This window comes from Mobula birostris, chromosome 1, assembly GCF_030028105.1.
Source record: "Mobula birostris isolate sMobBir1 chromosome 1, sMobBir1.hap1, whole genome shotgun sequence".
Taxonomy (NCBI): Eukaryota; Metazoa; Chordata; class Chondrichthyes; order Myliobatiformes; family Myliobatidae; genus Mobula; species Mobula birostris.
The window spans coordinates 62,707,029-62,734,556 of NC_092370.1; the positions used below are offsets into that span (position 1 = coordinate 62,707,029).

A 27,528-nucleotide genomic window follows, 5' to 3' on the forward strand; every position below is an offset into this window, starting at 1 on the left:
CTTTTTTGAAAGCTTCATGCAGTGTGCATTATCCTATGGTCATGTATTGTATCAAATTAGCCAAATGCATGCAAGGTATTGGGATGTGCTGTAATTTGGCTCAAAGTGCTTTTCCTCTCTTTATAGACCTGAGGGTTGAATCTAATCGTCTGATGAGCAGCATCAGACCATATAGCTGATTCTCACTGATGTCATCTCCAATTAAACTGATGAACAATGCACACTGAGAATGGCCACTTACATGATAACTGAGGCCTAGAAACAAAACCCAGCAAGAACTGACATCTTCATTACAGAATCCCAATTTTTTGCTATTACTAAAGATACCTGATTGTGATAGAAAGTATGATAGTACCAAATGAAAGGAGCATTGTATCCTGCATGAATTAGATGAAATAATGCAAAGGTAAAAGAATTTGAAGATAGAATAATGACTAGGCTGAACAAAATTCGATCTTTTTTTTGGATGATGTGGTCTCATATGGTCAATTAGATAATTACTGTGTTTCTCTGTAAAATATTACATCAGAGGTTAACTGAACAGAAATATATACATTTTACATTCATATCTTACCTTATACCTTATCTTAGAAAGGATGTGCTGAAACTGGGGAGGGTTCAAAGGAGGTTCACAAAATGGTTCCAGGATTGAATGGTTTGTCATATGAAGAGCATTTGATGGCTCTGGGCCTATACTCACTAGAATTCAGAAGAATGAGGGCTGACGTCACTTAAACCAATAGAACAGTGAAAGTCAATGATAGAGTGAATGCAGAGACGAGGTTTCCTGTGAATGGAAAGTCAAACACCGGAGGAATCAGCCTCAGACTATCGAGGGAAGTCTTTTGGAATGGGAATGAGGAGGGATTTCTTTAACCAGAGTTGTGAATCTGTGGAATTCTTTGCAACAGGTAGCTGTGGAAGCCAAGTCTTTATGTATATTTAAGGCAGCGATTGATAGATGAGGAAAGTTGGATCAGCCATGATGAAATGGTGGAGCAGATTCAATGGGCCAAATGGCCTAATTCTGCTTCTGTATCTTATGTCTTCTGGTTCTAAGGTAATAAGGTAAGATATGTATGTAAAATGTATATATTTCTGCTCAGTTAACCTCTGATGTAATATTTTACAGAGAAACACAATAATTAATCTAATTCTTGTAAGTTGATTCAATTGTTGGCAAGTTCAGTTACTGTCAATAATCCTATTAGAACTGATTTATATTTAGCAGGTGATTGATGCATTGTTCAAAAACAAGTACCTTTATAATTCACAATTAATTATTTGTAATTTGAATCTATTTTATTAGTATTTCCTCCTTGCCGTGTTCTAGCTGTGGTTCTATTGACTATTTATTTAATTAGAGATATGGGCAGAACAGGACCTTCTGGCTCACTGAGCTGCACTGCACTGCCTGGCAACTCACCGATGTAACCTAGCCTAATCAACAGACAAATTACAATGAGTAGTTAATCTAGTAACTGGTGTGCCCCATTAGATTGTGGGAGGCAACCCGGCACCTGAGGAAACCCATGCGTACATGGGAAGTAATGGATGTTATCTGGAACAGGTATGAAGGCAATGAAAACTATTCACTAACAGTCATATTCTGAAGTTGCAAAACCTAGAAAATCGATTAACTATATTGAAATGGCAGACCAGATTTCTGTTTTGGTATTCTTTAGGGCTTCCGTAATTTATGTATGGCACACTGACATAGCTAGTTGAGCTGTACAGTGCCAGAGACCAAGTTTCAACCCTAAGTGTTGTTTCTGTGGAGCTTGCATATCTAGGTGTGTTTCCTCCCACTTTCTAAGGTTATTTGATTGGTAGGTTAGTTAGCCACTGATATTTGCCCATATGTGAGTGGCAGAACCTGGGGCTGGGGTGGGCCGGGGCACGAGAGGAGCTGATGAGAAAGTGGGGAGAAGAAAAATGAAATTAGTGTAAATGGGTGGTTGGTATCAACTTGATGGGCTGGAGAGCCTGTTTTCTATGCTGCAAGTTGTATGTAGGAATTGTTTTATATACGGTCTGAAGTATTTGCACCTTTTTCTTGCAGGAGTTCCACTGACAGGGAAAATGAATGAGGCATTTTTAGATTGCTAATCCCTCCCCTGTCACATCTTGTGTTTGTTGTGATGTCATCAACGTAAGTAACGTACGCTGTTGTTGCTGTCACACCTCCAGTGAGCTGGGCTTGATTACGCCTTTCAGTGCTGACTCCGTGGAGTTTACACCTTCTCCTGGGGATCACATGACTCTGATAAAAGCACACGGTCAGGATGGGAAATAGTTTCTTCCCTAAGGCTATTAGGCTTCTGAACTCCCTGCCGCATCACATTTGAAGTGTCTCCAGTTAATCTGTTCTGTACCTTAAGATATAGAATTTATGCTCTTTAATTTGTTTACTTATGTGTAATGCATCTGTAAATATTATCCTTACTTTCCCAAGTTATTGTATGTTATATGCATGTTATGTGCACTACAGTGCTTTACACCCTGGTCTGGAGAAACGGTATACATATATTTAGCTAAATGATAATAAACTTGACTTGACTTTTTTCCCACATCCCAAGGAGGCATTGGATGGTTGGTTAATTGGTTACTGTATTACATAAGAACATTAGAAAATAAGAAATAGGAGCAAGAGTAGGCCATCCAGCCCATCGAACCTGTCCCTCTATTCAATAAGATCATGGCTGATCTGTCCATAAACTCAGCTCCATCTACCTGCCTTTTCCCATAACCCTTAATCCCCTACTATGTAAAAATCTACCTAACTCTACCTTAAATATATTTAGGGAAGAAGCCTCAACTGCTTCCCTGGGCAGAGAATTCCACAGATTCACCACTCTCTGGGAAAAACAGTTTCTCCTCATCTCCAACCTAAATCTTCTCCCCTGATTCTTGAGGCAATGTCCCCTAGTTCTTGTCTCACCTACCAATGGAAACAACTTTCCTACTTCTATCTTATGTATTCCTTTCAAAATTTTGAATGTTTCTATAAGATCCCCTCTCATTCTTCTGAATTCCATTCAGTACAATCCCAGGCGATTCCATCTCTCCTCATAGGTTAACCGCTTCATCTCTGGAATCAACCTGGTGAACCTCCTCTGCACTGCCTCCAAAGCCAGTATATCCTTCCTCAAGTATGGAGACCAGAACTGCACACAGTACTCCAGGTGTGGCCTCACCAGTACCCTGTATAGTTGCAGCATGACCTCCCTGCTCTTTAATTCAATTCCTCTAGCAATGAAGGCCAACATTCCATTTGCCTTCTTAATAACCTGTTGTACCTGCAAATCAACTTTTTGCTATTCATGCACAAGCACTCCCAAGTCCCTCTGCACAACAGCATGCTGCAACCTTTCAGTATTTAAATAATAATCTGCTCTTCTATTACTCCTTCCAAAGTGGATGATCTCACACTTACCAACATTGCATTCCATCTGCCAGACCTTGGCCCACTCACTTAACCTATCTATATCCCTCTGCAAACTCTCCACGTCCTCTGTACAATTTGCTTTTCCACTCAGTTTTGTGTCATCAGCAAATTTTGCTGCGCCACACTCAGTCCCCTCTTCCAAATCATCAGTGTAACTGGTAAACAGCTGTGGGCCCAGCACTGACCCTTGCAGCACCCCATTGAATTGACTTTATTTCTTACATCCTTCATATACATGAGGAGTAAAAATCTTTACGTTACGTCTCCATCTAAACATGCAATGTGCAATTCATAATAATTTATAATATATAGTATGTACAGTAGGACAGTCAATATAACATAGAAATACATTTGAATCAGAATGAATTAATCAGTCTGATGGCCTGGTGGAAGAAGCTGTCCCGGAGACTGTTGGCCTTGGCTTTTATGCTGCGGTACTGTTTCCCAGATTGTTGCAGATGGAACAGTTTGTGGTTGGGATGACTCGGGTCCCCAGTGATCCTCCAGGCCCTTTTTACACACAGGTCTTTGTTAATGTCCTGAATAGTGGGAAGTTCACATCTACAGATGCGCTGGGCTGTCTGCACCACCCTCTGCAGAGTCTGTGATTGAGTTAAGTACAGTTCCCATACCAGCTGTGATGCAGCCAGTCAGGATGCTCTCAACTGTGCCCCTGTAGAAAGTTCTTGGGATCTGAGGGCTTATACCAGACTTCTTCAAGCATCTGAGGTGAAAGAGGCGCTGTTGTTCTTTTTTCATCACACAGCTGGTGTGTACAGACCACGTGAGACCCTCGGTGATGTGTAAGCCGAGGTACTTAAAGCTCTCACCCCCTCAACTCCAGATCCATTGATGTCAATAGGGGTTAGCCTGTCTCCATTCTTTCTGTAGTCGGCAAACCAGCTCCTTTGTTTTTGCAACATTGAGGGAGAGGTTGTTTTCTTGGCACCACTATGTTAGAGAGATGACTTCTTCCCTGTAGGCCACCTTGTTATTATTTGAGATTAGGGCAATCAATGTAGCATTGTCAGCAAATTTAATTAGTAGATTGGAGCTGTGGCTGGCGACACAATCACGGGTATACAGAGAATAAAGGAGGGGGCTTAGGACACAGATCTGAGGGTCAGAGGGGCAGAGGTGAGGGAGCCCATTCTTACCAGCTACTGGCAATCTGACAGAAATCCAGTGAATTAACCTATATACAATTGTGGGGTGGGGGGTTTGGAGGAAGTTGAATGATGTGGTCAGAGTGAAATGAGTGGGGAGGAATGAGATCGGTGGGAATACTCCAAAAGCTGGCACGATTTGATGGGCTGAATGGTCTCCATGGGAAAAGATGAAGCAAAAATTGAATCAAAATGTGACACCCGGCCTTTGTTTATCACACAGAATAAAGTCAAGATTTATATTGCAGAGAGTCAAGAACCATTTGTTAATTAAAGGGCCCATGGTGGAATGTTATCAGAACTAACTGCCCTTCTGATGAAGGGTCCTGAATCTTAATGTTTCCTGAATTTCCTTTCTTTTTGCTTAATATTAGTTTGCATTATACCCTTCTGCAGACAGACAGCACTGATAACGTTCACCCAAGAGCTGTGATGCCATTAGCCAATGTAGTCCATGATTACTGGTGGCAGCCTGCTTGTGGCACATGACACCTCATAGTGTGGGAGAGCCCTATCATCCCAATGGCACTATTTAACTCCTGATCCCCTTGATTAAATACCCATATCTATTTCTACAATTCCCAGCAATTTCCGCTAATCCTATCGCAGTTTGTATAGCAGCCATGGAGAGTTCGCTTTAATGGTGCTGTTCTGTTTCCAATTTGGGAATGAGATATCAGACACAAGACTAACAAACAGCTGCATATCTCAATGAGAAAACCCAAGTTCTACTGATTCTGAAAGGGAGAATATCCCAATTTTGGGATTTTGTTTTGGTGGCCCCCAGTTTTGCATTAAGGAAATTGCGGCAGCTGTTAGAGGATGAAGTCCAATTTCTGGGCAATCATTCTGTAAGCAGTCTCAGGTTCTGGCTATAGTGACATATTTGTACTATAAATGAACTGTATGTCACAGAGGCAGCATCACAAGTTTAAATGTGAGATCATAAGTACAAAGTAACTCACACAAAATGCAGGAGGAACTCAGCAAGGTTATGTAATGGAAAGGAATAAAGAATCAACATTTTCATTAGGACACACTGTGTTTATTTTTATAAGTAGGTATAAAAATCCTGGGTGTGGTTTTATACTGGTTATCTCACAATCACTGCTGTAATGCCTTTGTAAACTATAAGACCATAAGACAAAGAAGCAGAAGTCAGCCATTCGGCCTATCGAGTCTGCTCCGCCATTTGAGCTGATCCGTTCTCCCATATAGTCCCACTCCCCCGCCTTCTCACCATAACCTTTGATCCCTGGCTACTCAGATACCTATCAATCTCTGCCTTAAATACACCCAATGACTTGGCCTCCACTGCCACCCGTGGCAACAAATTCCACAGATTCACCACCCTCTGATTAAAAAAATTTCTTCGCATTTCTGTTCTGAATGGGCACCCTTCAATCCTTAAGTCATGCCCTCTCGTACTAGACATCATGGGAAACAACTTTGCCACATCCACTCTGTTCATGCCTTTCAACATTCGAAATGTTTCTATGAGGTCTCCCCTCATTCTTCTAAACTCCAAGGAATACAGTCCAAGAGCAGTCAAATGTTTCTCATATGTTAACCCTCTCATTCCAGTGAATCTTCTCTGAAACCTCTCCAACGTCAGCACATCCTTTCTTAAATAAGGAGCCCAAAACTGCACACAGTACTCCAAGTGAGGTCTTACCAGTGCCTTATAGAGCCTCAACATCACATTCTTGCTCCTATACTCTATTCCTCTAGAAATGAATGCCAACATTGCATTCGCCTTCTTCACCACCGACTCAACCTGGAGGTTAACCTTAAGGGTATTCTGCACGAGGACTCCCAAGTCCCATTGCATCTCAGAACTTTGAATTCTCTCCCCATTTAAATAATCATCTGCCCGTTTATTTCTTCTACCAAAGTGCATAACCATACACTTTCCAACATTGTATTTCATTTGCCACTTCTTTGCCCATTCTCCCAATCTATCCAAGTCTCTCTGTAGACTCTTTGTTTCCTCAGCACTACCGGCCCCTCCACCTATCTTTGTATCATCAGCAAACTTAGCCACAAAGCCATCTATTCCATAATCCAAATCGTTGATGTACAACATAAAAAGAAGCGGCCCCAACACTGACCCCTGTGGAACACCACTGGTAACCGGCAGCCAACCAGAATAGAATCCCTTTATTCCCACTCTCTGTTTCCTGCCAATCAGCCAGTGCTCTATGCACATATGTAACTTTCTTGTAATTCCATGGGCTCTTATCTTGTTTAGCAGCCTCATGTGCGGCACCTTGTCAAAGGCCTTCTGAAAATCCAAATACACAACATCCACTGCATCTCCCTGTCTAGCCTACTTGTAATTTCCTAAAAAATTGCAATAGGTTTGTCAGGCAGGATTTTCCTTTAAGGAAACCATGCTAAGTTCTGCCTATCTTGTCATATGCCCCCATGTACTCCATGTCAAGCTAAAAGGTCTATAATTTCCTTTTTGCTTCCTTGCCCCCTTCTTAAATAGCAGAGTGACATTTGCAATCTTCCAGTCTTCCGGAACCATGCCAGAATCTATCGACTTTTGAAAGATCATCGCTAATGCCTCCGCAATCTCCACAGCTACTTCCTTCAGAACACGAGGGTGCATTCTACCTGGACCGGGAGATTTATCTACTCTTAGACTATTCAGCTTCCTGAGTACTTTCTCTGTCGTAATTGTGACTGCGCATGCTCCTCTTCCCTGTCACCCTTGAGTGTCCGGTATACTGCTGATGTCTTCCTTAGTGAAGACTGATGCAAAATACTCGTTCAGTTCCTCCGCCATCTTCTTATCTCCCATTACAATTTCTCCAGCATGATTTTCTATTGGTCCTATATCTACTCTCACCTGTCTTTTACTCTTTATATACTTGAAAAAGCTTTTAGTATCCTCTGATATTATTTGCTAGCTTCCTTTCATAGTTCATCTTTTCCCTCTTAATGACCCACTTAGTTTCCTTTTATAAGCTTTTAAAAACTTCCCAATCCTCTGTCTTCCCACTAATTTTTGCTTCCTTGTATGCCCTCTCCTTTGCTTTAACTTTGGCTTTGACTTCTCTTGTCAGCCATGGTTGTATCCTTTTTCCATTTGAAAATACCTTCTTTTTTGGAATATATCTGCCTTGCACCTTCCTCGCTTCTCGCATAAACTCCAGCCACTGCTGCTCTGCCGTCTTTCCCGCTAGTGTTCTTTTCCAGTCAACTTTAGCCAGTTCCTCTCTCACGCCGCTGTAATTTCCTTTACCCCACTGAAATACCGACACATCGGATTTCGGCTTCTTTTTCTCAAATTTCACAGTGAACTCAATCATGTTATGATCACTGCCTCCTAAGGGTTCCTTCACCTCAATCTCTCTAATCACCTCTGGTTCATTACACAATACCCAATCCAGTATAGCCGATCCCCTAGCGGGCTCAACAACAAGCTGTTCTAAAAAGCCATCTCGCAGACATTCTACAAATTCTCTCTCTTTAGATCCAGTGCTGACCTGTTTTTTCCAATCTACTCACATGTTAAAATCCCCCACAATTATCATAACACTGCCGTTCGGACAAGCCTTTTCTATTTCCTGTTGTAATTTGTTGTCCACATCACTGCAGCTGTTAGGAGGCCTATAAATAACTGCCATCAGGGTCCTTTTACCCCTGCCATTTTTTAGCTCAGCCCATAAAGATTCTGCACCTTCAGATCCTATGTCACCTCTTTCTAATGATTTAATATAATTTCTTACCAATAAAGCCATGCCACCCCCTCTGCCTACCTGCCTATCCTTCCGATACACAATGTATCCTTGGATGTTCAGCTTCCAGAGACATGCATCCTTTAACCATGTGTCAGTGATGGCCACAATATCATACCTGCCAACCTGTAGCTGTACGACAAGATCATCCACCTTATTCCTTATGCTGTGTGCATTTAAGTGTAACACCTTAAGTCCAGTATTTACTTTTTGCTTTGATTGCACTGCAACTTATCCCAATGGCTGCAAATTTGCCCCATCACCTGCCTGTCCTTCCTGACATCCTTACTGCTCACCATCTTAGATTTATTTCTGTTTTCCCCCTTCCTCGACTCTATCATTCTGGTTCCCATCCCCCTGCCAAATTAGTTTAAACCCCCACTAACAGCTCTATTAAACCTTCCCGCCAGGATATTGGTCCCCTTTGGGTTCACGTGTAGCCTGTCCTTTTTGAACAGGTCATACTTCCCCCAGAAGAGATCCCAATGATTCAAGAATCTGAAGCCCTGCCCCCTACACCAGTCTCTCAGCTACGCATTCATCTGCCTGATCCTACTATTCTTGCCCTCACTAGCACGTGGCACTGGTAGCAATCCTGAGAGTACTACCCTGGAGGACCTGCTTCTCAGCTTCCTTCCTAACTCCTAGAAATCTCTCTTCAGAACCTCCTCTCTTTTCCTATCTATGTCATTGGTACTAACATGTATCAAGACAGCTGTCTGCTCGCCCCCTCCCTTCAGAATATTCGGGACCTGATCCGAGTCCTCACAATGTTTCCCATGCTTTCTACCAAAGCTACAGTGTAAGACTGGGAGGACCTCCATGAAAATTCTGCACCTTGACTTTTCAAAACATAATCCATGTAAGAGCAGTTAATATAGAATAAACCACTTTAATAATTTTCACCTTTTCACTATATACTGTGTCCCCTAAACTAACAAATCCTGCTCATTAATTTTTCCTCATTCTCACCGACATAAATAATCCATTATATATTGAACTGTTAGTAATGCTCTTTAATACCTTTTTGTTTCCTTTGACTATTCCAGTTTAGAATTAAACAGTATATACTCTGTATTAACTGTTTTTATATAAATTTTGTTTTAAAAAGTTAAAGTACAGAATTTCCATTGGAGGCGATCTCAAGTTTTCACTACAGCTTTGGCAAAAAGCAGGGAAACGTTTTGGAGTTTCCAATTGCATTATAACTGATTCAGAGCTGAAAATCAGAACTTGATAGCCATCTTAGAATTTTCTCTATTTCATACTATAAGAACAGATGGTACCTGCTTTATGATGGGAGTTGGTGTTTGCGTTCCAAGTAAACAGTTTCATGATTTTTCTATAATGCAAAGTTTCATCATCTGCTCATGTCAAGAAACTCAAGTTGAAAGAAACAGATTTTATGTTTATTTATTTACTTTTCTCCCCACATAAATTCTTGAGATCAAATTTTATTCCATATCTCAAACTTTTGGATAGTGATTTGTGAATTCTGTAAAGGCTTGATTCCATTATCTGAATGGCCATAACAAAGAGGGTCAACTGTAGATAAGAAAGTAAAACAGGAGCAGGTACAAGCCATTTGACCCTCGAAACCAATATAATTATACTGTAGGAGTGTCGACAAAAATTGACACAAGTGTACACTTTATTCCACTGCAAACAAATGGCGACTTCATATATATATATATCAGGAAAAACCCCGCCCCCAATATGTAATGATGTACAACGTAACACGTAACATACACAGCGAACTTAACCCTTAACAGTCTGGGTGAATACTGCCTAATGAAATTAAGAAGTCCTTGTTTTCCCTTAGAACTCAACTCTCACACTGCCATGTCCTCATAGCCCTCAATTCCTTAATCTCTTAATAATTATCTACTTCCTCTTTAAAGACCTCCAACTGATCTAGCTTCCACAACCTTTCAGGTAACAGAATTTCAGTGATCTACCACACTCTATGAGCAGTAATATTTATACTAAGTGTTACCCAACCAGCTATAACAACTGCTGCCTGCTGGAATTATCCTTTAGTTTTACTGATAATATTAAATACAATGTGTATGTGATAATAATTTTCAGATAATGGAGAATGTGCATGTTACTGCATATTCCATTCAGCTTGGGAGATACAACTTGCCTCCCAGTTGGGTGTACAGTTATCAATCAGTTGGCCAATAGGTAACTTGACAAGTGAGGGAACAACCATTTCATCTTCCCCACCGCCATTAGATTTCAGAAAATATGTGTGACAAATTTGTGTCTTAAAATGTAGTTAAGAAATTGCACTCAGTGAACAAAAAGGTACAACATGTTGGAAATAGTGAAATTATTAAAATTTTACTGCAAGTGAATGATGTGAATGCTAAACTTTACTCTGAAAATACTATGCAGTGTGTAAGTACATCATGAAAAAGATGGCCCAATATCTTCACTGGTGAGCCTCTGATAGACTGGGAGGCTAAGGATGCTGTTGGGACATTTGCACTTTTCAAGCAAAGGTACATCTTGGAGGCCACTTTATTAGGTACAGGAGATACCTAATAAAGTGGCCACTGAGTGTATTTCTGTATGCTCATAGTCTTCTGCTGCTGTAGCCCATCCACTTCAATGGGTTGAGTGTTCAGTGATGCCCTTCTGCACATCATTGTTGTAATACCGGGTTATTTGAGTTACTGTTACCTTTCCCATCTGTTACCAGTCTGATCTCTTTCATTAAAGGCGCTTTTGTCCAGAACTGCTGTTCACTTGATTTTTTGTTTTGGTTTTTTGCACCATTCTCTGTAAACTCTAGATTGTTGTGCGTGAAAATCCCAGGAGATCAGCAAACAATCATTCCATGGTTAAAGATTTCATTTCTTCCTATTCCGCTGTCTGAAGAACAACTAAACTTCTTGACCATGTCTGTATACTCTTATGCATTGAGATGTTGCCACATAATTGGCAGATTAGATATTTGCATAAACATGTGGCTGTACCTAATAAAGCGGCCACTGAGTGTATGGCCTGACATGGAGCAGTCTTTTTTTGCCCAATTGAATTTCACAATTGTTTTGTTTTGACCTAAGGATGGTTGCAAAAGAGATGAATCCACAATTTAATTGATTTTCATTGCAAATATTCAGCGGTGTGATTCTGCTCCTAAACAGATGTTTTTAATGATCTGACAGCTCTGTACACCTCCGGACCTGTGACAGTGTTGCTGCTAACCCCAGTTCCAATGACCCCAAATGGATTCAGAACCTGGATTCCACTGCTGCCAATGCCCGTTCCTACGACCCTGGAGGTCTTTAGACTGCAAATTGTGTGGCCTTCAGCTCCGGCTCCAGCCTGGACGTTAACCATGAGCACTCCAGGCTAAGACTTTAATTGCTGTCACTGGGCCCCCAGGCTCCACTTCCCCTACCACCACTCTCCAACCCCATATCTCTCAGGCTTCACTGTCACCTCTGGGATCCTTGGAGCCTCCACCTTCCTCTCACCTCACCTTCTCTGAAGACCTCAACCCTCCTCTCTCCTCTAGCACCACCCCTTTCCCTCTCTGATCTCAGCTCTAATCCTTGCCATGTCGACACCATTCCTCCAACCTTCCCCTCTCTGATACAGAACGTACTGTCCTCAGCAAGGGCCTTACCTTTGTCTCCCTTCGTCTGCAGCTCAGAAAGTTCCATGCCTGCTGTGATGCTCTCTTCTTCCATTGCCTCGGTCCCTGACCCCACTTCTTTGGCAAGAATTCCACATGCTGCACCGATGACCCCTTTTCCTATCTCCAACTCTTCTCCTCTACTTTTCATCTCGAATTGCTGAAGAAACATCAACTGGCTTGACTTCAGCAATCCTCTCTCCTTCTCAAACCTTACCTCCTCTTAATGCACTGATCTCCACTCTCTATGCACCAATTCTAACCTTACCATCAAATCTACAGACAAAGGGAGGGGTAGTGTGACGCATTGACCTCTACCTTGCTAAGGCTAGGTGGCAATGTTCAGATACCTCCTCATGCCTACCCCTTGAAACGAACAATCTTCAATTCCCTGGCCCTGATGGCCTCATTTTCACCATGGATGTTCAGGCCCTATACACTCTATCCCCACCAAGAAGGCCTCAAAGCTCTCCACTGGTTTCTCAATACAAGAACCAACCAGTTCCCCTCCACCTGGCAGAACTGGTTTCCTCACTCTCAACAATTTTTCCTTCAGCGCCTTCTACTTTCTCCAAACTCCATGGGTAGCCATGGCACCGACATGGGCCCCAGTTATGCCTGGCTCTTTGTTGGCTACGTAAAGCAGTCCAAGTTCCAAGCCTTCCATGGTAATGCTCCCCCACTCTTTCTCCAATGATTGCATTGGAGCTGCTTCATGCACCCACACTGTCTCCAACTTCACCCTGCCCCTAAATTCTCTTGATCCATTTCTGACACCCCCCCCCTACCTTCTTGATCTCTGTCTCCACCTTTGGAGACAAACTATCAATGGACACCTTTTATAAGCGTACTGATCCTCATGGTTACCTTGACTGTACCTCTTCACTCCCCCCCATTTCCTGCAAAGATGCTATTCCCTTTTCTCCATTCCGTCATCTGCACTGCATCTGTTCCCAGGATGTAGCTTTCCTTTCTAGGAGGTCAGAGATGTCCTCCTTCTTCAAAGTGCAGGGTATCTCTTCATGAATACTGATTTCTCCTTCCGGTAAAAAAAAATCCATCCGCCGCTTCTTCTATTTCCCTCTCTGACCTCTTACCTCTATCACCTCTCCAGGTCCCCTCCTCCTTCCTTGCTCCAATGGTCCACTCTTCTCTCCTATCAGATTCCTTCCTCTCCAGCACTTTATCTTTCCAATCCACCTGGCTTCAACTTCTAGCTATCCTCCTTCCTCTTCCCCCACCTTTTTAATCTTACATCATCCCCCTTCCTTTTCAGTTCTGATAATGGGTCTCAAGCGAAACATCGACTGTTTATTCATTTCCATAGATGCTGTCTGACCTGCTGAGTTCCTCCAGCATTCTGTGTGTGTTTCTAATGATGTGTTAGATATATCATAACTTCCCACTTTTCTTTCCTAATGCTACTTGATCTCCTTTATACGTCCAGTACTATCTAATTTTATTTGGGTTTTTCCTGCATTTGTTGTTAATTTCTACATTCTGATAGCTAACCAAGCCCTTGAAATAACTAAACGACTATTATAGCCAAGAATCAATTTGCAATTCTCTGGAATCCTTCTGATCCCAAATCTGATTGCCCATCTCAGTTCCATGTGTTCTTGGTTTGACAAAGCACAATATGCAGCTTATATTTATATAACCAACAAATCAACATCATCTTGATTTGTGTGCTGGATCCATTCTTAATGACAAATGTTGAAAATAAGTACAGTATGCTGCATAGTGTAATTTGTACAAGCAAATTGTGTGGAAGTGAAATGGGTGACCAAGTCTGCGAATGGAAATATTACAAAAAATGCCAAAATCCAAGCCAGTGAATTAAAGCTTCAGTGGGCTGTAATTTAATTGTGGAATTACAACTTAATTGCACATAACTGAATATACAAGTGATTCTAATGATAAAAACAATTGAACCATTAAATTTATACCACAGCACTCCAAAGACAATGCTTCAAAATTACATAAAGCACTATAAAATATGTAAATGTTGACAGTTTAATCATAACCACTGATATTCTTAATGTGTCATTTTAGCAAAGATGTGAAAGCATTAGAGAGGATGAGTAAAATAATATTATCCTCAGATTCAACATCTACATTTTCACTATCATCACAAAGAAAATAACAGTTTAGGTAATGCTGAGGAAAATTACATAGAATAGAACAGCAGAATATGGACCCTTTGGCCCATGCTGTTACACCACAATCAATCTACCCTTCCCTCCTACACAGCTCAGAACCCTGCATCTGTCTTTCACCCTTGTGCCGATCTAAAATGTCACTAGTATATCAACCTCGGCCACTACATTTCAGGCACTTACTATTCTCTGTGTAAAAAACCTACATGTGACATCTCTAAGCTTTCCTCCTCTGACCTTAACAGGAGGTCCTCTAAAATTAGCTATTGCTGCTTTGGGAAAAAGGTACTGGCTGTCCACTCTATCCATTCCTCTTACAATCTTATACACCTTTATCAAGTCATCCCCTTTGCTCCAAAGTGAGAAGCCCTAAGTTTACTCAACCTTTCCTCATAAGACATGTTTTCCAATCCAGATGGCATCCTGGTAAATCTTCTCTGCACCCTGTCTAATACATCCATATTTTTCCTATAATAAGGGAACCAGAAATAAACACAATACTCCAAGTGTAGTCTAGCCTGAGTTTTATTCCATTACACAATGGCTTTTGAACTCAGTCCCCTGACTAATTAAGGCCAAAGACACCATACACCTTCCTAACCACCTTCTCAAAATGTGTGGCAGCTTAAAAGGATCTATGGACTTGGAACCCAAGATCCCTTAGATCTTCCACGCTGTCATTTACCTTGTACTTTATCTTCAAGTTCTACCTTCCACAGTGTATCACTTCACACTTTTTCAGATTAAACTCATCTGCCACTTTTCAGCCCAGCTCTGCATCCTGTCTATGTCCCTTGTAATCTACAACAATCTTCTACACTATTCACAACACCTCAACCATTCATTTTACTTGCAGACTTACTAACTTACTAACTTTTTCATCCAAATCAATTACTGATCCTGCAATAATTTACAGTAGAATCTTGACCAACGTTATGACAATGCTGCATAACTTCCACCTATAGTCCTATTAACCAAAGTTAAAGGTTTTATGTATGCCTCCTACTCCTCATGGACCATGGACTGTTTCACAGAGACACAGTGCAAAGCACATCTAGCTGTGTTAAGATAGAGGGAAGACAGTGGTTGCAATCTGAATATGGAGTAGTTGAAAGGGATAAGAGATGCTGTCGATTAAATGCAGTTATGGATGTGTATGAGGACAAAGCAACAACTCAGTGACACCCAGATGTGGTTGAAGATACCAATGAACAGAGTGGGAAAAAGGAAGGATGTTCCCAGTGCTTCAGAGTGGATGTGGAAGCATGATAAACCGCTGGATGTGTCTACAACTGTTCACAAAGATGGTTGTTTCGTATATGTGTTTTATTGCATATAAATTTTAATAAATGTGGATAAATGTTGTTGAGTAGATGTTCAGGAAGAGTTGGAGGTCAGGAAAGAAAAAAATAGAGAATTCTTGAAGTGTTTTTTTCTCTTAAATACTTGAGAACTATGATTTTAACCCAAGTTGGTCCCAAAGTATGCCTCAAAAAGACAACATCTATAATCAAAGATCCTCACTATCTAGGCTATGCTGTCTTCTCACAGTTAACATTAGGCAGGATGTACAGCAATTTTAATTCCCACACCACCACGTTCAAGCCACCCACTTCCCTTTAACCATTCAGTTCTTAAAACCAATCTTCACAACACTGAACGCCACTCATTATAGCAACACCATGTCACTTTGCTCAACAGTGGACTTTATTTTTATTGTTCTAATTGTGTGCTATGTGCCTGTGATGCTGCTGCAGGTTTTTCACTGTAGCTGTGCGTACATGCACTTGAGAATATGACAATAAACTTGGTTTTGACTTATGACAGAATGATTACCATGAATATAAGTATGTTCTGTGGCTAAAGCTACATGCTCTCAATGCAGGTTCAAGTTAGCCTATGCTTTCTCATTCTTCCCCTCCCTTCATTTTTTAAAAACGCAAACATGAGGAAATCTGCAGATGCTGGAATTTCAAGCAACACATATCAAAGTTGCTGGTGAATGCAGCAGGCCAGGCAGCATCTCTAGGAAGAGGTACAGTCGAGGTTTCGGGCCGAGACCCTTCATCAGGCCTAACTGAAAGAAGACCTAGTAAGAGATTTGAAAGTGGGAGGGGGAGGGGGAGGGGGAGAGCCACACTCAGGTTGGAGGAACAACAACTTATATTCCATCTGGGTAGCCTCCAACCTGATGGCATGAACATTGACTTCTCAATCTTCCGCTAATGCCCCACCTCTCCCTCGTACCCCATCCGTTATTTATTTATTTATATACACACACACTCTTTTTCTCTCTCTCTCCTTTTTCTCCCTCTGTCCCTCTGACTATACCCCTTGCTCATCCTCTGGGCTTCCCACTCCCCCTTTCTTTCTCCCTAGGCCTCCTGTCCCATGATCCTCTCATATCCCTTTTGCTAATCAACTGTCCAGCTCTTGGCTCCATCCCTCCCCCTCCTGTCTTCTCCTATCATTTTGGATCTCCCCTTCCCCCTCCCACTTTCAAACCTCTTACTAGCTCTTCCTTCAGTTAGTCCTGACGAAGGGTCTTGGCCTGAAACATCGACTGTACCTCTTCCTAGAGATGCTGCCTGGCCTGCTGTGTTCACCAGCAACTTTTATGTGTGTTCCTTCATTTTTTGTTTGGATTCAAATAATAAGTCAAATGCAATGAAAGTAACAGGGAGAAGGCAGAATAAACAGCTGGAGAATCAGGGAGCAAATGAAAAAGACTGAGGTAACAATTCATCCTCTCTGTTGTACTTAGCATGCACATCTACTAGTGATTGTAAACATTTTTATGGTTGTTTGGTATATTCAATTAAATACATATATGAATCCAAAGTCAGACCAAACTGCAAGCAATGGTAGATGAAAGCTTTCCCTGCTTATTGTTTACAACAGAATGGTGACGACATGTCCAAAGAATACACATGGAAACCAGACTTGGCAGAAAAGTAACAGAAGGCCATTCTTTATCAGCGCTATGCTTTGGGATTGGTTGCACACAATGGAACTGAGAGTATTTTAGCATAAGTATATAAAGAAGGTGTAGATTCCATATAGATTATTCCATCTTTTATTATGATTTCAAAATACACAAGGACCATATGCTGTCTCAGAGAGCAATTGGATTTCCCCCAATAATTCTCCCGGTAACCTATTCTCTCTATACTCCCAGCAGCTCTCCCCAGATTCCACCACTCATCTGCACTCGGGGCAACAGACAGCATTCAATTAATCTGCAAGTCTTTGAGACAGCTCCATGTTCCAACCTAGCTGGTAACAAAAAAAACTGATCAAATTCTCTCCCAATTTGGCAGTTTGTTTTTATGGGACTACATGCAGGTAGAGGTGAGCATAGGGCATAAACCCAAATGGGTACATGGAAAGGCATGACAAGAGGGCACCAGCAATCATTTTAGCTAATGGCTTCTTCCGTAAACATTTACCATTTACTTTTAAATTTCTGCCAATCCAACCCACTGTCTATCTGTCTAAAATTCATTGCTGAAAATTGAATACCAAGAAAAATGTAAACATTCAATATTTTAGACTCATAGACTGCTAGAGAACAGAAACAGAACATTCATCTCATCATGTGAGTCTTACCGAGCTCTTTCCTGCAATGCTAATAAAATATATTTAAGCAGACCTCATAAGTGAAACAACTCAAATTTTGGAGTTTTATGTAAAATCCTCCTCCCCCATCTGAATAAATGGTTACTTCTCCCCTTATGAGTTTCTCTAAATGAACATAAACATTGCCCGAGCTCGTTTCTCCTGATGAAGGGAATTTGGAGCTGGAACTGAAGTATACATTAGAGCTCTTTTTGTATATGCAAATAAGCATGGCCTAGGAATTGTTAAATTTAATTTATTTTTGCCCTCAACAGGGCAAATGCCAGATCTCCAGTTAGAACTGTGCAGTTGTTTCATATTCATGATTTTGGTGACTTGGGAAGACGAAGTGGCATCTGAAAATATTCACAATCATGTCCAATTAAACCATCAAAGTGTTAATTTTCTTTGGTTTTCTTTTCATATCACAATTTAGAAAACACATTTTTGTTATCGCCTGTTTTCCCAGAATGTTGTTTTCACCCATTCAACTGACCCAACCTCACCCCTTTCTTTTTGCCTTAAATTTGGTGGAAATTAGGTGGTGAAGTGGGGAAAGACCATAAGACATAAGAGCAGAATTAGGCCATTTGGCCCATCGAGTCTGCATCATTTAATCATGGCTGATCCTTTCTCTCCCCCCTCTTCAGCCCTGCTCTCCGGCCTTCTCCCTAGAACTTTTAATGCCATGTCCAATCAAAAAACTATCAGGCTCTGCCTTAAATACACCCGACAACCTGACCACCACAGCTACCTGTGGTAATAAGTTCTACAAATTCACCACCCTCTGGCTAAAGAAATTTCTCTGCATCTCTGTTTTAAATGGATGCCCCTCTATCATGGGAAACATCCTTTCCACATCTACTCTGTCTGGGCCTTTCAACATTCGAAAGGTTTCAATGAGATTTCCTCCTAACCCTTCTAATTTCCAGCAAATACAGGTCTAGAACCAACAAATGTTCCTCATACGATAACCCTTTCATTCCCGGAATCACCCTTGTGAACCTCCTCTGAACCTTATTTTTTTTAGATGAGGAACCCAAAACTGTTCACAATACTGGTGAAACCTCACCAGTGCTTTATAAAGTCTCAGTATCACACCTCTGCTGTTATATTCTGGACCTCTTGAAATGAATGCTAACATTGCATTTGCTTTCCCAGCACCAACTCAACCTGCAAATTAACCTTTAGGGTATACTGCACAAGTACTCCCAAGTCTCTTTGCATCTCAAGATTTTTAGATTTTCTCCCTGTTTAGAAAATAGTCTGCACATTTATTTCTTCTACCAAAATGCATGATCATGTATTTTCCAACATTATATTTCATTTTCTTAATCCAAGTCGTTCTATAGCCTTCCTGTTTCCTCAATACTACCTGCCCCTCCACCAATCTGTTTCATCTGCAAACTTGGCAACAAAGCCATCTATTCCATCATCTAAATCATTGATATACAGCATAAAACAAGCAGTTCAACACTGACCCCTGCGGAACACCACTAGTCACCGGCAGACAACCAGAAAAGGATCCTTTTATTCCCACTCACTGTCAGTGAAGAAATTCATCCATGGATAAACAAGTCAATATTATAGGTAAATGTTACATTATAAGTAGTTTTATGTTTGTTTCCCATGTAGGCTGGAGTTCATTACTTTCTTGTGAATTTATTATATCGACTTACTTTCTTCAGGAAGGGCATTTTCTTGTTCTTCTTTTTCCATCTGTTGACACCAGGCATCCATGCGCTCCTTTTCTGCTTGAAGCAATTTCATAAACCATCGTCCATCCCTTTGACACACTGACCTCTGGCCTGCTTCTACTTCAGCTTCTGATGTAGAGTCGATCCAGGGTTCAGGGGGTGGCAGAAAAGAGGGATCAAAATTTGAGTCAAAGGCATTCTCTTGTGCACCGGCTTGCGAATCTGATCCAAGAAAGCTAGGTGTGGATGTGCTTGCATCTTTGGAGAGCTGCCTTAGTAATGGACTTGAAACTACTTCCTGGGGCACCACTGAAATTTCACAATTTTCCTTATAATCCAGATCAGCCTGTACTGCAGCTGTCACACTGTTTGATCTCGTAAATCTTCGAAAACTACAAGAGAACAATAAATGTTATAATAAAACAGTAGCTAAGCATAAAAATGTACAATAGATGATAACAGTATTCTGGTCCTAAATTGACCCAATGGCTCAATACACTGGCAATATTGATCTATACAAAGTACAAAAATCCCAGATTACTAGATTCTCAGATGCCACAGAGTTAAGCGCTATTGATCTCATTGGTCATACAATCATCTATCTATATAAGCTATCTTATCTATTCATATTTATTGTTTTCATTATTATTATTGCCTTATATACCGTTCGTGGTTTTTTTTTGCTGCATCAGATCCGGAGTAACAATTATTTCCTTCTCCTTTACATATCTACAGGAAATGGCATTAAACAATCTTAAACCTGCAGTCTGGACTCCCCAGCATAGAATGGGTACCAGAAATAGCAGGATGAGGCTCAGTTGTCATATCTCAGAGGGAGGAAGTGGGTGGTGTTTCGAGCACCTACTCAGGACATCAATAGGAAGCCACCCTGGTGTAGCAATCCAGACCTATATATTGTGCTTGATATGGGGTAGGGTTGGATGTGCATGGTGATCTCACCGAAATGTACAAAAGTGCTTGAGAGGTTTGACATGGTAGATGTGGTGTTGATGCTAGTGCTTTGAATAAGCACAAGAACAGGCCCCTCAGCCCATGATGTTAGTGCAGAACATTACGCCAAATTAAATCTGCCTGGATATTATTCATTCCTTGCATTTTCCTATTTTAGATGCCACTATCATAGGAACACTGATGTCAGAATAATGGAGGTCTATGTAGGAATGAAGGGTTAGATTGATCTCAGAGTAGGATAAAAGTCAGCATGACTTTGTGTGGTGAAGGGCCTGTACTGTGCTGTGCAGTTCTATGTTCTGTGCTTAAATCTGCTTCCACCACAATGTCTGGCAGCCTATTCCAGGCACCTACCAATCTCCATGTAAAACATTTACCCCATATATTTCCTTTAAACTTATCTCCTCCTCATCTCAAATGCAAGTCTTCCAGTAATTGACATTTCTATCCTGAAAAAAAATTGGACACTGATACCTACAGTATTTATGCCTCTCATCATTTTATAAATTTCTGTCAGGTCTCCCCCCAGTCTCTTGATTCTCCAGAGAAAACAACCCAAGTTTGTCCACCTCTCCGAATAGCTCATACCCTCTAATCTAGCATTCTGGTTGAATCTTTTCTGTACCCTCTCTGAAGCCTCCATGTCCTTCCTGTAGTGGGATGATGACAACTGCACACTCAACAAGCTTTTGTTCACCCAGAAGTTAGCAAATCAATATGCACAAGAGTAGTGGAAGTGCAAGATGCTGATAAACTTTTGGATGTAAAAGGAATCAAAGGACATGGGGTGCAAGGTGACCAATCAGTTATGATATTAATGAAAGGTAGAGGGACGAGGGGTTCTTCAATTTCTTATGTTCTGATGTCCATTCTATGTGAGCAGATATTTTTCCTCAGTGGAGAGTTTGAACATAGAACAGTAAAGCACAGGAACTGGCTCTGTAGCCCACAATGTTGTGCTGAACCAATTAAATTAGTAATCAAAAGGCTAACAAAATTAATCCCTTTTGCCTGGATAACGTCCAGTTCCTTCCATTTTCCTCTCATTCATATGCCTATCTAAACATCTCTTAAAGTCCTTAAGAGTTTCTGCCTGTAGCACCACCCACGCAGTGTATTTCAGGCACCCATCGCTCTCTGTGTAGCAAACCTGCCCTCCAAATCTCCCTCAAAATGAACCCCCCCCAACCACCACCACCACCACCTTAAATGTATGCCCTCTGGTAGTAAGACATTTCAATCCTGGGGTAAAAGATAATGTCTGTCTATTGATGCCTCATATAATCTTATAAGCTCTTTCAGGTGTGCCCTCAACCTCTGCTGCTCCAGAGAAAACAACCCAGGTTTGTCCAATCTGTCGTTATAGTACATGCCCTCTAATTCAGGCAACATCCTGACAAACCTCTTCTGCATCCTTCTCCAAAGCCTCCCATGATGGGGCAATCAGAACTGTATGCAATACTCCACATGCGGCCTAACTAGAGTTTTATACAGCTGGAGCATAACTAACTTCCTGACTTTTGAGCTCAGTGCCTCAACTGATAAAGGCAAACATGTCATGTGCCTTCTTAAACACCCTATCAAACTGTGTAGCCACCTTCAGGGAGTTATAAACTTGGACTTCAAGATGCCTCTGCTCATCAACACTGTTAAGGGTCTTGCCTTCAACAGTGTATGGTCTTGTTACATTTGACCTATCAAGGTGCAACACTTCACATTTGGCTGTGTTAAACTCCATCTGCCATTTCTCCACCCATATCTGCAACTGATCTATATCCCACTGTATTCTTTGCCAGTCTTCTATGCTATCCACATCACTGCTGATCTTCATACCATCTGCAAACCTACTAACCCAGCCATCTACATTTTCATTCAGGTCATTTATATACATCGCAAAACAGCAGAGGTCCCAGTACAGATCCCTGCGGAACATCTCTAATGACAGACCTCCAGATAGATTAGATTAGATTAGATTATGAGGACACGCAGTCCTCTTTTATTGTCATTTAGTAATGCATGCATTAAGAAATGATACAATGTTCCTCCAGAATGATATCACAGAAACACAAGACAAACCGACCAAAAAACTGACAAAAACAGAATAAGTCCCTTCGACCACCAACCTCTGTCTTCTATGGGCAAGTAGACGGCTAATTCACCATGGATCCCATGCACCTTAATCTTCTTGATGAGCCTCCTATGTGAGTGATCTTATCAAATGCTTTATTAAAATCCATGTAAACAATATCCACAGCTCTACCTTCATCAATCAGCCTCATCACCTCATCAAAAAACTCAATCAGGTTAGTAAGACATGACTTGCCCTGTGCAAAACATGCTGGCTTTCCCTAATTAGGCTATGGTTTTCCAAATGCTCATAAATCCTATCCCTAAGGATTCCCTCCAGTAACTTCCCTACCACTAAGTTGAAACTCACCAATATATAGCTTCCAGGATTATCCCTGGTTCCCTTCTTGAATAATGGAACATTAACTACTTGCCAGTCCTCTGGGACTTGGCCTGTGCATAGAGAGGACAAGAAGATATTGGTCAAGGCCCCAGAAATCTCTTGCCTCTCTCAATAACCTGGAATACATTCCATCAAACCCTGGGGAGTTAACCACCTTAATGTTCTTAAAGAGACCCAAAATTGCCTTCCTCCTTTATCTCGAAATGCCTAGCATATCAATATGCTTGGCACTGATCTCTGTATCCTCTACGTTTTTTTGGTAAATACTGATGTCAAGTACCCATTAAGGACCTCATCCACTTCCTCTGCCTCCAAGCAAATGTTTACCCCCCCCCCATGTTATCCTTGAGTGATGCTACCCTCTCCCTTGCTCTTGATCTATGTATAGAATGCCTTGGGATTCTTTTTAATCCTACTTGACTTTTCATGGCCCCTCCTGGCTCTCCTGATTCTCTTCTTGAGTTCTTTATAATCCTCAAGGGGCCTGTTTGATTCTAGCATCCTCAGCGATTTTCCCTTCATCTTCTTGACTCTACCACCTCTCTTAACGTCCAAGGTTGTTTTACCTTGTCCTTCTTTCTGACTGCAACATACCCATCCTGTACTCTGTGCTGTTGGTCTTTAACACCCCCCCACACCTCAGTTGTGGACTTCTCTAAAAACAACTGTTCCCAATTAGCTTTTCCTAGTTCCTCCCTAATGCTCTTGTAATTTGCCCTGCTCCAGTTTAATACTCTCACTCAAGGTCCATTCTTATAACTATGTTAAAACTTAGAGTTGTGGTCTCCATTCCATAGCTGTTGACAGACTGAAAGGCTGGTCACTTGGATAGGCTCATTAACCAACATCAGGTCCAGTGCAGTCCCTCCTCTTGTTAGACTATCTACAGATTGATTTAAAAAAAACTCTTCTGGATGCATCTAACAAATTCTGCCTTGCCTAAACCTCTTGCACTAAGAAGGTCCCAATTTACATCAGGGAAGTTGAAGTGCCCCATGACAACAAACCTATTATTTTTACGATTCCTTAATCTGCCAGCAAATCTGTTCCTCTATTTTCAGTCAGTATGGGGGCGGGGGGTGGGAATTTGTAGTACAATCTCATCAGAATGATTGCATCCTTCTTACTTTTGAGTTCTATCCTTATAGACTCAGCGGACGAGTCCTCCATTATGCCCCTCTCTGAGTGCAGCTGTGATATTGTCCCTGATTAGTAGAGCAACTCCCCCCCCCCTTTACCTCCCTCTCCATCTTTACTAAAGGTGTAAACAATAAGGTGAGAGTGAGATAACGAGTTGGATTTCTTTGTAGTTTGAACAATTGTAAAGCGAAACTCGAGGAATAATCAAGAAATGTATCGATTAAGTTGTGTATATTAATGAAGAATGGGACAGAAATGAAGAATAGTAGTAGTTCTAATGTGCTCACATGCAATTTTGGAGAAAGATCACAAGACATTGGGAAGAGGAGAGCGCTAGAGTAGGGCAAGAAGAGTGAGAGTTATAATAGCTTGGTTGATAATTAGATGTTACTTATTTAAGGACCACAGTAGAGACTAGGTGAGGGATTATACAACTTTCAGAAATCTTTCAAAAGACTGAATAATTACTGGCCAGCCATGGACTTCTGTAATTGATCTGGATTTTCAACCTGTTCCTTGAAGTGGATGTAGAGTTATGAAATTTTTTTAAAATGTTAAAATATACAGTCAGTGCCCACTTTTTAGGTATATTTATACACCTGCTCATATATCTAATCAGCTAATCATGTGGCAGCAACTCAATGCATAAAGGCATGCAGGCATGGTCAAGAGGTCCATTTGTTCAGAACAAACATCAGAGTGGGGAAGAAATGTGACTGAAGTGGCTTTGACTGTGGAATGATTGGATGTGCCAGATGCGATGTTTGGAGTATCTCAGAAACTGTTTATCTCATGTACAACAGTCTCTAAAGTTTACAGAGACTGGTGTGTAAAACAAAAAAAAAATCCACTGAGCAGGAGTTCCGTGGGTGAAAATGCCTTGCTAATGGGAGAGGTCGGAGAGAATGGCCAGACTAGTTCAAGCTGACAGGAAGACAATAGTAATTCAAGTAACCACACGTTACAGCAGTGGTGTGCAGAAGAGCATCTCTGAACGCATATGTCGGACCTTGAAGTAGATGGGTTACAGCAGCAGAAGACCACATGGTGTTCCACTCCTGTACCAAATAAAGTGGCCATTGAGTGTACATTTTAATTCTTACCATTTCATTACAACATTCCACTCTGGAAAAAACTTAGGTTTGGTGAAACGATAGTGTGCCATGGGCAAAATGACATATGAAGTTCAACCAAAGACATTGTAAACCAATTGGTGGGTGACATTTTTAAATCTTATAATTTTATATAAGATTTGAAAATAAACAGGTTATTTATCATGCTACCGTTGTAACTTGTACCTATGTCAAAATGTCACTTGTAAAATAGATTTATTCATTGCCTTTAGACTTCATTAGGACATTGAAGTGAAATGGTGCAATTTTTGTCAATAAATCGGAATTCAAATTTGTATAAGTTAAGATACAATTCAGTAGAGAATGCCAAGGTTTAATAGATATCCTATCATAAAAATGGTAAATTCAAACATGACACAATAGGCTGAGGCACCTTGCATACAAAGCAAACCACTTACACTGAAAAACACAGAGAGACGAAATTTTCTAATAAAGCAAAAGTTATTAAAATCATTTACTTGAAACAAAGTCGAATTGTAATAAATCTGGCAATTAAATGTATTGCACTGTAGCCAGGGTTGCATGATCTTAATTGCTGCAAAATTATTTTAAAGCTAATGAATGCACTGAGTATTTATAACAATCTAAAACAATGATAACTTAGAGTGTGATTTCAGAAGTAGAATGATGAGAACAGAAAGGAATATGAAAGATCAAAACTCTGATACACGTCTACATGTTCGTCCTATCCAATTTTTGGCCATTTCAGATGCAGATAAGAATGGAAATTTATTATAAGATATCTGCTTATTGCCAGGCAAATAAAACACCCAGAAGAATTTCAACTTTGTGCAGCACAATTAAAACTATATTTGTTTTGTTTATCAACTCTCTGTTGTCCCATACTCAGCACACAGATGGTGGAATTGTCACATAAAGGCATTTAGTGGGACTGAAGAATGAGCAATAGTTGTAATATGGAGAGAACAATTTGCAAAAAGACAAAGAAAAATATATATTGACTGCATCACAAATTTCTCATCTTTCAACTATTTTCTTTTAAATTTAAGTCATGAGAATAAAATTTACATCCCATAAAATTACATCAAATTACATTTTATATGTTATAAATACATTATGAGTAACGGCAATTATGGCTGTTTCATTTGCTACAAATGTCCAAGATCTCCTTTAATCAACATTCATTAAGGAACTATGTACCAATTAATTATTTGTCATGTATTACAATATACGTACAATAAAGATCTTAATTCTGTTTATGTAAATTAATGTGAACATTTACTAAATAAATGCTGTGAGAATACAGGGACTCGCAAAAGTTATGAATGACTGATATTGAAATCTGATTGCAATGCAAAATCTCCTATAAATTTTTAAAGCATTTTTCAAGATAGTAATAATTATACATGCTCGCCATGGGTTAAGAATGCTGGACTTATGGACAACCATAACTATGAACAAATGTTGGTGAGACTAATCAGGATGGATGGGGATGGATTTGCTGGCTACAGCCAGGTGGGAACAGAGCATGTCTGTGTGCCTTCTCTTCTTCACTCACCAAGCTGTAGCGGGCTGAGTCGAGCTGTAACAGAGGTTAAATCCAGCTGAGCAGACTCACTCCCAGAGTCAGAGGCCTGCAAGCATCCCTCGTCTTGTGCCTGCTCACTCACCTGCCACAACAGTTTCTGTGATCCTCTCCCACACACTGTTTTTGTTCAGTTCTCACTTATGGAAAAAGTTGGGTTACAACTAGTTCTCAAGTCCCCTGTTATAACCTGGGGACTTCCTGAAATAAAATATGTAATTATGGGTAGTATGAGGGTGGTTGTTCAATAAAGTGAATGAATTATAGGAAGTGCATGTAAAGCAATTCGTCTGTATATAGAAAGCTGATGTTTCTGACTTGGCTTATGGATATTTTTCAGGAACCCTTACATAGCCTGACAACTGTTTGTTGCAGACAGGCACTTGCTACCATACATTGCTCCAGCACATTTGCAGAATGCACTCCACTTTGAATGACAGTACAAGAACTCCTGTGATTCCTCAGTGTGAATCACAGCTCATCAATTCGATCTAGCCCCTCCTTAGATATTAATCCCCTGATCATGGATGGCACAACGAACATGCATGTGTGTTCAATTGTGCCCAAGGCATTGGGTATTGGTGGGCACTTCACTGTGAGTCCAGATCATCCAGTAAGGTCGACTAGAGTTTCTCATCACTCTTCCTATACGAACTGATGTTCTGTTCTGTACTTCTCCCCCCATAGCTTCAGCAGCAGCAGTCATGATTGTGATGAAACAATCTAACTGGTGAGAACAGAAGGCAATAAATGATCAATAAAATCCTGTGACTTGATTCAT

At 40.8% G+C, this 27,528-nt stretch overlaps 1 protein-coding gene across 1 annotated transcript in view; it reads right to left on the reverse strand.

Moving 5' to 3' along the window:
- The window catches only part of dlgap1a (discs, large (Drosophila) homolog-associated protein 1a), a 334,277-nt gene that overhangs the window by 34,695 nt on the left and 272,054 nt on the right, over nt 1-27,528 (reverse strand). Inside the window, exon 8 of the mRNA XM_072256043.1 lies at nt 19,469-19,878. Coding sequence (XP_072112144.1) covers nt 19,469-19,878 — 410 coding nt within the window. The remainder of the gene's footprint in view (nt 1-19,468; nt 19,879-27,528) is intronic.